This window comes from Fukomys damarensis, unplaced genomic scaffold (genome assembly GCF_012274545.1).
Source record: "Fukomys damarensis isolate Sample0158 unplaced genomic scaffold, DMR_v1.0_HiC HiC_scaffold_26, whole genome shotgun sequence".
Classification (NCBI taxonomy): domain Eukaryota; kingdom Metazoa; phylum Chordata; class Mammalia; order Rodentia; family Bathyergidae; genus Fukomys; species Fukomys damarensis.
Window position 1 is genome coordinate 32,004,445 of NW_022900938.1, and position 13,264 is coordinate 32,017,708.

At 32.9% G+C, this 13,264-nt stretch overlaps 1 protein-coding gene across 1 annotated transcript in view; it reads left to right on the plus strand.

The window, feature by feature from the left end:
* Positions 1–13,264, plus strand: part of Fap (fibroblast activation protein alpha) — an 80,663-nt gene that overhangs the window by 14,287 nt on the left and 53,112 nt on the right. The window contains exons 4-6 of the mRNA XM_010606846.2: positions 11,012–11,110; positions 12,005–12,099; positions 12,994–13,068. Of these exons, the coding sequence (XP_010605148.2) occupies positions 11,012–11,110; positions 12,005–12,099; positions 12,994–13,068 (269 nt within the window). The remainder of the gene's footprint in view (positions 1–11,011; positions 11,111–12,004; positions 12,100–12,993; positions 13,069–13,264) is intronic.

Genomic DNA, 13,264 nt, shown 5'->3' on the forward strand with positions numbered 1-13,264 from the left:
AGAGAGAGAGAGAGAGAGAGAGAGAGAGAGAAGCTTTTCCATGAAGGGTTAAGATCCCCAGAGAACCAGGCTCAAGATTAGAAGAGCTTTGGAGGAATTACACTGGACCTTCAGAATAAATAGGAATGTGTAGTAGTGAAATTAAAAAAAGATTCTTTTAGCTCACTTACATAATAAAGCACATAAAGAACATTTTTTTTGAAATGTCTAAAGAGTTCCATTTTATCTTTGACAGAATACATAACACACCTTGGACCAGGCATTCACCTCAGCTTCAGACTATACACCTTCACCTGATTCTCTTCCTTCTACCCTATCTCCCTTTACTTTTTTTTTGAGGACCTTCTTCCCAAGCGTCAGTCCTCTTTCTGCGTAAAGATACAACCAGGCTGAGAGAGAAAACTAAGTTCCCCAGGTCCCCTGATGCATGTTGATCACAAAGGCAAACACACAGACCTTCTTGCTCCAAGAGATTTACAGAAGTGACAAAATGTTTAAAACTGGAATTGCAAAGTAACTGATGCTCCAGAATTTTTCATGTAAATTCTGCACAACTTTCCTTACTTCATGATTTATAGTCTGAATTTCTGGAACTTTGTGAAAGAAATTGTAGGAGCTATCTGAACTCTCCTTGGATGCTGTTGAGGGTAGATCTCCCCACATGGTGATGAGCAAACATTCAATCAATGTTAAGTATTTTTTTCTTCCAAAATATTTAACGTTTTACAGATACTTAGTGGGTAGTACTAGACTTCTATTGTGTTCAGTATCTTAATATATATACATATATACTCAAAGGTGGTGAGTAAGCCCTTCTGGTTGCTGTATTTCAGTTTTTAAAATGCTTCAATTCTCAGAGCAGGAAATCCATATTCCTGAGTCATTTCCTGTTTGGGCAAAAAACAACAGTTACTTTAAGAACTTTTGGGTGGAGCCCTTAGAAGAAAAGAAGAAAGCAATCATTTTTGGTAAAATAAGATATATGAAGTACAACAATTTTCAAAGGAGATATGAATATGCTTTTAAGACCTGAAATTATCTCAGAATGTATTAATGTTCAGAACTATGAAACAGACTCCCTCACTCATAGTAAGAGTTAAAAGCTTATTTATTCATTGTTCTCTTGGAGAAAATTTGGAGAAATTTAAAAGCCTGGGGGGAAAAGCTCAGAAAGTTAATGGACAAAAAGAGTTTTGGGTGTAAATAAGCTTTTTTTACAGTGTATTTCTCTAATGGGACTTGGATTTTAACATCATGGAAGATGGATATTGATGAATTCTCTTTGAGATTTTCTAAATTAAAAATAATTTCTTAATCCCAGTGTTTGGATAATTCCTATAATGCAAAGGTGTTTACCTGCCTCAGATTTCCAAAGCAAATTGTGTTACAACTTATAAATGAACATCTAGTCATAGATATCTTTTGGAAAAAAGCACGTTTCACAACTCAAATTAGGAATGTGGAATCAAGTCTAAAAGTCTGTAAAAATTATAAAGAGGGCAAGTGAGCATTAAAATAAAACAACATAATAGACAAAAAGTTAAATGATCTTTTTATAGAACAATCAAATGCTTCTCAGTGTCTTATACATTTCCCATTATATTCAGAGCAAAGAACTTATTTTTCATTTCTTGTATCCTTGTTAATTGACTAAAAGTATGTAGTAAAACCAGAATAACATAATCTCTATTATCCTTTATTCCTATTAATAATAAAAAGCATAACATTGCTTAGTATCTAAGCTGAATCTTCATACACATTATGATTTTATATTTGGTAAAAAGTGATGTTTTTAGAACTCTTTAAAAGGAACAATTTGAAACAACTGTGAATCCAAAAATAAGATAACTTAGGTGAAACAGATAAATTTCTAGAAAATATTATTTACCAAAGCTTCCTTTAAAAGAAATAAAAAAACTCAATAGAACTATAACACAAAGAGATTAAATTAGTCATTTAAAAACTTCCCACAAAGAAAATATTAAGTCCAGATGGCTCTGTTGATAAACAGACCATTTAAAGAAAACCAACCATTTAAAGAATTATTACCAATCTTTCGTAAACTCTTTCAATAGAGAGAATATTTTCCATATCATTCTATAGATCAGTGTTACCCTGATATTAAACCAGATGAAGACATCGTAAGTAAACCATAGAACAATATCTTTTATAAATATAAGTGGAAAAAATCCTAAGCAAAATAATTTCAAACTAAATCCAGAATGGGCCCAAGTGGTCTTTTAATCAGGAGTATAATGATGGTTCAATATTTCAAACATTATTGTAATGACATTTATTAATCAAAAAAGGACTAAAACCTAATAAATATTAAAATAAATACAGAAAAAAATATTTAGCAAAAACCAGCATGCTTTCATGATAAAAATGCTCAGCACACTAGAAATAGTAGAAACTTCCTCAACCTGATAAAAGGAATCTACAAAAACAAAACAAAACAAAACACCTTGTAACAACCAACTTCATGGTGAAAGATTCAGTGTTTTCCTATATGATAAAGAACAGACAGGGCTGGCGATTTAGCTCAGCAGTTCTGCCGCCTGCCTTGCAAGCCCAAGGACCTGAGTTCGATCTCTGGTACCAAAAAAATAAATAAATAAATAAAGTGTATGTCTACACTCTCCACTTCTATTCACAACTTCATTCAAAAGTCCAGAAAAGATAATTAGGCAATAAAAAGAAATAAAAGATTTTCTGATTAAAAAGGAAGAAATAAAACTCACAATTTGTAGATGACATAACCTGGTTTATAAAAAAACAAAAAAACAAAACAAAACCAAAAACACCATAAGGATCACACTAAAAATCTATTAGAACAAAAATGAGTTTGGCATACTTATAGAAAACAAGCTCAATATATAAAAGGCAATTGTATTTTTCTACATTAGCAATGAACAGTTCAAATAAGAGGTTCTAAATAAATTGAAAAATATCCCATGTTTATGGCCCAAAATCCCAATATTTTTAAGATGCTAATATTCCCTAAATTTATCTATGGATTAAAGGAAACACCTATTAATATTTCAGAGTTTTTTAACAAGCTAATTCTCGAGTTAATAGTAAAATGCAAGAGCCCCAGAATTGCTAAAACAATCTTGAAAAAGTAAAAAAAACAGAAAAAAATCATACATCTTATTTTGAAACTTACTATAAGGCTACATAATCATGACAGTAAAGTACTGGCATAATGATAGATATATAGATTAATAGAGCAGAGTTGAGATACTAAAAATAAAATGTTACACTCATGGTTAATTGAATTTTTATAAAAGTGACATAACGATTCTGTGGCAAAAACCTTAACAAGCAGTGCTACCACAACTGGATATACTTGTGCAAATGAATGTTGGACATGTTCCTCAAATGTCATATACATACTTAGCTCAAAATAGATTAAAGAGCTAAATACAAGAGATAATACTTCAAAAACCTAGGAATAAATCTCCATTTCTTCAGATTAGGCAATGATTTTTTTAGCTATGACCAAAAACACAAGCAACAAAAGACAAAATACATAAATTGGACTTCCTCAAAATGTAACACTTTTGTGTTGCCAAGGACAACATCAAAAAAGTGAAAAGACTACCCACAAAATGAGAAAAAAAAATTTGCAAGTCATATATCTGATAAGGGACTCTCATCCAGAATATATAAAGAAATCTTACAACTCCAGTAGAAAAGCAAATAATGCAATTGAAGATGACAATGATTACAGGCTGTGCATTTCACTAAATGGATAACAAGCATGTAAATCATGCTCAACATCATTATCAGGAAAATGTAAATCAGAACTACAAGGAAATACCAGAAATGAAATTGTAAAGGGAACAATTAGGTATCTACCAATGTATGACATGGTTCGATCTTGGGAATACAGTAAAGATGGAGAAAAGCAGACTGTAGACAGTGATTTAGTAGATAGAGTTGTCAGGCCTAGGTGTTAGACAAAGAAAGCAAGGTAAGAGGGAGATCAAGGATCACTCCAAAGTATTTGAACTGAGGAATTGCATGGCTAGTAGGTAGTGCCATTTATGTAAAGAAATCTGGAGAAGTGGCATGACTTTTTTTTTTTAACATAATGATTTTGAAGTGGCTCTGATTTAAAAGAGGTTTAGTATACAGGTCTGGAGTGCAGAGAAGAAACACAGTGGGGCTTAAGCATGGCAGGGGTGGTAGGAGATGAATCAGTTCAGGGGTACATAATGGACACCTAGGAGAGTGCAGTGACCTGGGAAAGTGGCATTTCCTTGGGCTCCAAGTAACAGCAGAGAAGAGCCACACCATAGTTTAAAGTGGTTAGAGGAAGATGAGCTGCCAAGGGAAAATGAATTGGTTTTAAAAATACACAAGACTTGCTTTTACAGAGTCACCAAAATGGTTTTTAACATTCACGTTCTTACACGTTATGCTGATTCTGTACCATGAAGTTTGAAACCTAAAGTTATCACAATAAAGCAAACCTAAAGTAACATAACAATAATATTATACATACAAGTGAAGTATTTTTAGAGCCCCAAAATTCCTTTGATTAACTTGTTCAGTGTCATTGAAAAACATTCTTCTTTTTAAATTAATTTTATTAGTACATTTTAGATATACCCAATGACAACGTTTAGCATAGGAAATTTGTACCTGTACTTAATATATCTTGGTTTTTCCCATTCCCTTTCCTTCCCTTCAATATTTCTTCCCCTCCTTGTTTACAAAAGCTTTGTTTTTAGTTTTCCTTGTATTCTCTTTTTTTTCTTTTCTCTTCCTTCCTTTCCCCCTCCCACCGCTTAGTGCCTATTCTCATTTGCACATTTTCTTCTTATTTCACAATATCTATTGAAAACCACTTTTGGAAATAAAAGTTACTGCATTCTTCAACTAGCCACAAAAGCTTTATTGCTAACAACCTCTTAGCTTAGATAAAGCTCAAATTGCACCATTTTCTCTTATCCTGAGCTCTGGGAAAAAATACTCCACACCTTTATGTGTTGCTTGGTTCCTGTCAATATGTTTTGCTTTGGTTTGTGTCTCATTTCATTACGAGTGCTCTTTTATTTTAAGTTACAATATTGGTAAAGTACCCAGTCTCTAAAATCAAACAAAACCAAATTTAAACATTTCTTTACATCTATCAGGCAAGTTAGTTTATCTTGCTAATTCCCATTTCCAAATCTGTAAAATCATGTTCATAGTAGGATTCATAATATCTCAGAGATTTGCTGTGAAGGTTTAATGGAATCATGCACATAGAGTGCTTCAACCATTTAGTAAATTATGGAGCTGAGTGTGATGGTACACTCTCATTATCCCAGCACTCTGGAAGGCTGGGGCACGCGAACCACAAATTCGAGCCTAGCCTGGACAACCTGGTGACTTATCCAGATCCTGTATCAGAATTTTAAAAAAGAGTGCAAGGGGCTGTGGATGTAGCACAGTATCTCAATCCCCAATACAGCCCGAACAAAAATTGTTATAGGTTATAACACTTTCTATGACTAGCATAAAATCCATTTTTTCAAAGTCATCAGACTTGGACCAAACTTGACGATAATTGCTCCCACTGTAATATTTCCTACACTTGCTCCTGCAGTAGGCACATGACCCGATGTGTTGCTGGAGATGACCAGAGGCAACAGGAAAATAGGCGTGGTAGGCTTGGGGTTGCACTCAGGGATCAAGTCAGTGTGACATCGATTCTCATTTTAATGTGAAATCAGGAACAAAAGTCCTGCCAGTCATTTCTATGTTCATTTAATAGAGAATATTTTCTCATTTCGTTTCTGATGAATATCAGAGCTAATATAAAATGTTTCTATGATAGCGCTTACTTTCAGTTATTTAGAACTAGACAATTAAATGGCAGAAACAGCTCTAACAAAGAAAATAAAGTATTAAGAAAGAATTGGAATAGTGATTCACTACTTGCTTGTGAATCATTTCATGAATTGTAATTTCTTGGATATACAATTGAAATAATTTTCAGCTTTGCCTTAATAAGTTGAAAAGGCAACTAAATAAAGCACAGTTAATTAGTATTTGAGCAGTGTATGAATAAGTATGCTAAAGATGGGCTAAATCAAATTGAAGGGCACTGTCAAGAATTAAGTGTTACCAAGTAAGTGCCAGTTATAAATATAAGAAAGATTTGCTTACAGATTTTCTTTCTAACTTCTTTAAACTATTAGAGTTTGAAAATTAAAGATGTGAAAGGTATCCTTCCAAAATCAAATGCTTATATTTCAATGTTAAAGCATTATTTGGAAAAGGACACAAAATCCATTTAGTAATATAAATTACAAATAGGCTATTTCCCAAATGACTGGAACTAGTGTTTAATTCTTTGGAGCTACATTTTATACTGATTTTTACACAAGTGCACACACTCAAAACACTAAAATTCAGTGATGCCAATGCTTTCTTCATAATTTTATTTAAATCTAATCTGGAGCAGAATAAATCCCCTTGCCTTTTGTCTACTTGTCCAAGATCAGCAACAGGAATAGGTTTAAAGAAGAGCCATTTGGAGGCAATGAGCAAGATCGCTCAATCCGAGATAAACATGAAAAGAACCCATTAGCCTTCTTTGACAACTATCATCAATATTTACTATCCCTGAAGTGTGAGCTATAGTTCAGGCCAGCTTCATACACTACCAGGAGTTTTATAGTCAAGGAGAAATCCCAGTGAAAGGCGCAGGGGTGCATTGAACAGAGTGTATTCAGTGAAATCTTGTAATTGGGAGTTTGAATTTTTCAGAGGTATCATTAAGGGAGTTGGGTAAAAATTTTAAAAGTCAGGATCCATCCCCAGAGATTCCAATTTAGTAGGTTTTGGTAAGGGCTAAAAAGAAAGCTAGAAACTCTGTGTGCTCCATAGACCAAATTTAGATAAACATTTAAATGAAATTATACCTAGGTAAAGAAGTAGATATGTGAAATGTACATGAACTAAAGGGTAGAAAATAAGGACAGGTATATCTTTGAGGGAGAATTATCAAAACCAAGCTAACACAATATCCATCAAGTCATTTTTTCTTTTTCTTTTCTTTTTTTAATTTAATTCAATTTTTTTTTTTTGACAGGGTCTCACTATGTAGTTGAGACTGACCTGGAACTCACTATGTAGCCCAGGCTGGTCTCAAACTCACAGCAGTCCTCCTGCCTCAGCCTCCCGAGTGGCTGGGATTACAGGCATGCTCCACCTCACCTGGCTCTATCAAGGCATTTTTTAATCCAACAAATATTTACTGTGCTTCTACTTTATGTAAATGATATCCTAGCTGCTGGGAATGCAATAGGGTAAAAAACAAAACAGTTTTTACTTTCATGGTTAAAGACCTATTCTTTATGGAATTTTTTGCCATATGAATATGAGGTAAAAATAGTCACATGGAATTAAAAAATGTTGAGATATCAAAAAGCCAGTGGTATTTTCAAAGCACCCAATTAAAACGTTATTTCTACTCCTGACTGATATAGTGATCAACATTGATAATGTAGTGATACCTTATTATAGTCATGGTCTATGTGTGAAAAAGTCTTAGAAGTTGGATTAGCAATTCTAAGTAAACTATATGTTTTATTTTCACCCTAACAAGTGACCGAATGCAACACCCAGAAACAGAGAGACACATTACTTAGCTGTGCTGTGAACCTGTGACCACCTTAACAGAAGAATGTAGAACTTAAAGCCCTCCCATGAAAAGGAGAATGAATTTAACTGTGCTCAGCCTGACACCAACATAATTACACTTATTAAGCCTTGACTACATCTGACATAGGATGATTTATAAAGATAGTGTGAGGTTAACAGTCATCCTCCCAATCTGTGCCATGAACCCTATTGCCTCATATATGCATCTGGGGTCTCGGGACACGTGCTTTGTCCATCCACGCCCTGCTTCTCAGGTGGTGCTGAGGGTTACCCTCATTATGGAAATTAGTTATACAATTAATACATATTTATAATTGCTTTACTGATATTTAGAGTCACAGTAGCAGTACATAGGCTAAGTTCTCTATATAGATTGCTGGCATCAATAACTACTGCACACCCATATAAATAAATGACTAGGAAGTAATAATGAAATGTAAGAACAAGTACAATCTTTCTAAATAATCTAAATTAGAGGTTTAAAAAAGTAAGTAATCCTAGAAATATGATACGAAAAGAAAAATGAGTAGGTACTGAATAATTTGAAGCTCTTGTTTTTATATAAATTTAATAAACATTAGTTCTAGCTGTATTTATGATCATAACTGTAATAGCCTAGTTATGAAGCTACACAATGTCCAAGATATTCCAGGTACAAACAATGAATTTTATTAAAGTAAAATAAACATGTACTTTCACTGTATATACACTAATATCCTAATCTGGAACTGAATTCCTTTATACTGTGGTTTTAGTTGATATTGAAAAAACAATAACAAAAACAGAAAGTCCCAGTGGTCAGTTTGTTTGGAAGACATGAATCTAAAATATTTATTTGAAGAATACTGGTGAGCGATGATAATACTAGAAGTTAATATTTTTAGACTGCATATCATGAACTAAAATTTTTAGTTAAATTGTCTCAATTCTGTAAAATTGAAGAACAATTATAGCTATAAATATGTCGGTTAAACATCATTGTAAGGAAAGTCATGTGCAAAAATACTTAAATGGGAAAAACTATCAGACAAGACACTCATTCACCTTAATAACAATATTATTTCTGCTAGATCTACAAAGGCATCACAAGATTATATTAATTTTTGGAATTAATATTAAATATTTTTCAATTAAACAATTATCTAGTTACTTTGCTATTCACAGATAATAGATTTGCTGCATTTTTAAATTTTCCATCTGGATATTTAGGATTATGAAGATATAAAATAAATATATCTCAAATGGAAAATAATTTCCACTGCACAAGGTTTTAATTTTCCATTGACAACATTAAAAACAGATGGCAATTTTTTCTTAGCAAAGCTAAAAAATTAAATTAAATATTCAACAATCATTATTGCTATTGAAGTAAATGGACTTTTAGTCATTGATGGGAATTACTGAATCAGTGGCATGGATTCTGCAAAAGACCATTCAGTTAAATAGAAGTTTCATTTAAATGATTGCATAGTATACACAACCTTACTTAAAATGCAAAGAGAAGGCAAGAAGATGGATACTGAAAAATAGAATAACTTAAAAGTATGAAGTATTCAGTGCTAGTTGCAAAGAGGCTCACCAGCTGCTGTGTTCTATAGGATAACTTTAAGAGCAAGCTTTAGTAAGTTGAAACATTAAACAAGGTCCTAAGCAAATGTGTAGAGCACACCTACATCAGTGAAATTCAGATGAAATATCAGAAGATATTTTTTCCAGCTGACTATCTTATTCTGATTACATGGTGGTACATGTATGTGACTTCAGAGCAAATAGAGCAGGTTGAGTTGCACATTTCAAATCTACTACAGCATAGCTGGAAGAGACTGACATCATATTCTAGTCAAAACTCTCATATACAGATGAGCAATCTGAGGTGCCAGAGACTGACCAAAGTCATACTGGAAACTAAAAGAAGAGACCATATCTTATCCACTCATTCATCTAGTCTTCGTTTTATGCATTCATTTATTCAACAAGTATATATTCAACACCTGTATACCCTAAACACTGGTGAAAGATAGCAAAATAAGACATGGTCTCTGACCTCGAAGGATGTAGTGCTAGCTCTCATGTTTAAACATTTTCTTTTCATTTGGGAAGATGCCATATTCTTGCATTCTATTCAAGATATAGGACATTTCCATCAATTTTGGTTTGTAATTGGTGGCCTGGAGAAGGAGTCAGAAGCGAGGACTAGAGAGCTGCAGTGTGGCTACGAAGATGTTTTGGGAGTTTCTTGCCCTATTATCCCTCTGGTATACTTGATTGTCTTAGGGTACTCTAATGAGTTTTTGCAGAGTAAAATCAAGTTTGAAAAACAATTGTTTAGAAGCATTCAAATATAACAAAAATTTGTTTGAGGTTTGTGAGCTACATTAAGTTAGCATTTCTATGTAAAATTACTCATAGCATTTCTATGATCTTTTGTAGAAATCATGTGATTTTACTTATCTTTGGTCCAATTACTCTTTATAAAACTACATAGCAACAGAAAATTACCTATCTTAATTAATGCCTTTCTAGAGATTCGCAAAGGTAAAGATTCTGGCTGATCTCATTTAACCAAACAGAATGCTAAAATATATCACTGATAAATCAGTAGAAATCCAAGCCTAGAATATATGAGACAATACAGTAAACTGTGAATAGGCTGAGGTTTTTGTATAGCTTGCATAATTTGTATTAGTATATGTTAGCAGTACATAATGATTACATTCACTGTGAGGAGTTGGTACATGCACATAATCCATCTTAATTCTTTTTCAGTCACTTCCCTCCCCCCTTCCTTCCCACAAACTTGAGTCATTTATAGGAAATAAATCAGATACACAGCTGAAATATCACATGATTTCTCTTACATGAGAAACACAAAGTATAAATAAATTAAAGAGCAAAATAAAAAAATAAATAATATGAAACAAGGAGATAGAACTTTTATAGACAGGAAGAGGACCAAGAGAAAAGCTCAATTTTTAATCAGACCACATACATGGTCTGTAACCCTAGCTCTGGTAGACCCACATTTGATCAAAGCTCATCTCACCTTCCTCCTCAGAAACCCCTAGCAACTCTTCATCACCTGCAGAATGTCTCAGTTGCTCTGTGTGGTCCTGGTCTACCGCCTTCATCTTTCTTCACGTTTCCAACAACTATCCCTTCTAGTCAAATGCCTCTACCAGTCCTGGTTACCCTGCCCAGAAAAATATTATTAAGATAGGAGCTAAGCAAGCACTTAATAAATGGCAAATCATATCATTATATGAGAAAGAATTGATAAACGCCAGGCTTAGAATGTATTTGAGTTAAAAATTTTGTTTTTATTAATAGTGTGTTTCTTTGTTTCCCAAAGTCTATTATTCTGAGGGAAGTACTACAAGCACCCTTACGCTCAATGATATTTTAAATGGGACATTTTCTTATAAGACATTTTTCCCAAACTGGATTTCAGGTAGGTGAACTATTTATCTTCTGCAGTTCTTTCTTTACATGTGTTTTGTTTTGTTTTTAGTGCCAATACATCTTTATGATAACTAAAATTATATCAGTTGAAATGAACAAAAAGAGAAAACACTTGGAAAACTCAAATTATCACCAAGGTACTTTTGATAAGACCTTTTGGTCTGGGTTTGTTTAACACTAAAAATATCAATAGGAGTTTTAAGAGAAAAATAAAATTTTAGACTGCAACATTAAAATAATTTTAGTATTTAGTACAGCTTTTAAGAATGGGAGACATGCATCTACATAGGAAAGATAAGAAGAATTTTACTCAAAAAGAAATTCTATCATTAATAGAGATAATCTGAATAATAGACAAAATCCCACTCTAACAATAAATCTTTCAGGGTCATAAAACTGGTATTTACTTCTTCATAATCTGAAATCTAATCAAATATATGATGAGATCAATTAAAGATTTATGATATTTATAGTTGCATAAATACAGCACCACCAACAAAGCTGAGTACATTAAATTTTCTCTTTAGAAAAGAAAATTAATATAAACTAGATTTGGTACTAAAGTAAACAGATACCAAGCACAATTTATCTTTATTGTTGCAAAAGAAAAATACCACTTTAAACTTTGCAATCCAGAAAAAACAAAATTTTATTCCTAAGCACTCTGCATCAGCTAGGTTAGGGCTACTTCTAGCAATAATGGCATCTTTGTATGAAATAGAAAAAAAGTATGCTTTCTTCTCTTCCAGCACCAACTTATTATTCTAAATCTAATAAGGAAATATATGCTGCAAAGTAATCCTGAGAAATAAGAGTATGTTCATGTGTTATCAATTTCCTGTTAAAAGAGATCATGCCAAATTTTGCTTTTTTCTTATTAAAGGAGAAGAATATCTTCATCAATCTAAAGATGATAATGTAATATTGTATAATATTAAAACAGGAGAATCATATACAATTTTGAGCAATAGCACCATGGTATGTATCCAGAATCATCTTCCTCCTCAGAAACCTTTTCCAGGTCTTCACTAGCAAAGGTACAAGTTCAAAAATCTTAGCACCAGATCAGGATCCAACCTGTCTTCCCAGCTCCATCCCCAAACATTGTAACTCCACTTCTTACTTCTGATTACACTAGACTACTGCTCTGGCCTTCTTACGAACTGAGCATCTTTCTTCATCTGTGGAAATAATATGGCATAAGACAAGAGTTAGGAACTTGATGTTCAAACACTAGTTCTGTCAGTTACCGGCCAAGTGTCTATACTACAGACTTTCCTGTGCCTCAGTTTCCTTCTCCATACAGTGACAATAATAATAATACATACTTCTTTGGTTTAATACAAGAATTAAATGAAGTAACATTTCAAATTGTTTAAGACAGTACCTAGCATACAATAAATGTTCAATATATGTTGGCTGTGATATAGAAGCACATGTTAAACTCTCCTCTTGGGCTTTCAGCGCTCCTACTTCCTCTACCTTTAAAAGCCTATTTATCCTTTCAAACTAAGTTCAGATAATATCCTCCTCATCTGTATAACTAATTATCCTTTCGTTTGGATTCTCTCACTTCTTCCCTTAATGCTTTTAAATGCTATAACAATTCTCTCTGATAGAAATTTTTAATTTGTAGTGTTACTGGTTGACTAGGGTAACATTATAAGCTTCTTCAATTCACAGTCTATCTTATTTATTGTATCTCCTCCTCAGTGTACGGTAGGTTTCTTTATATACATAGAAGCTGTATAAACATATTTTAATTCCATTGAAATTATACATAGGAGCTTATTGATGATTTGAAATTTTAGAACTACAAATTTTTGCAATCCTTTGTTTTCTGTATTCTAATAAACTTCTTCATAATTTCAGAAAAGTGTGAATGCTTCAAATTATGGTTTATCACCTGATCGGCAATTTGCGTATCTTGAAAGTGATTACTCAAAGGTATCAACAATTTAATTCGGGTATATCTGATTACATCTCCCACTAATCTAAAGATTATAAAAAAAGATATATAACAAAGATTTATAAAAGTCAGAGGTAGGGCCGGGGATTTAGCTCAGTAGTTTGGTGTCCTGCTTTGCAAGCGCAAGGACCGGAGTTCAATCCCTGGTACCAAAAAAAAAAAAAAAAAAAAAAA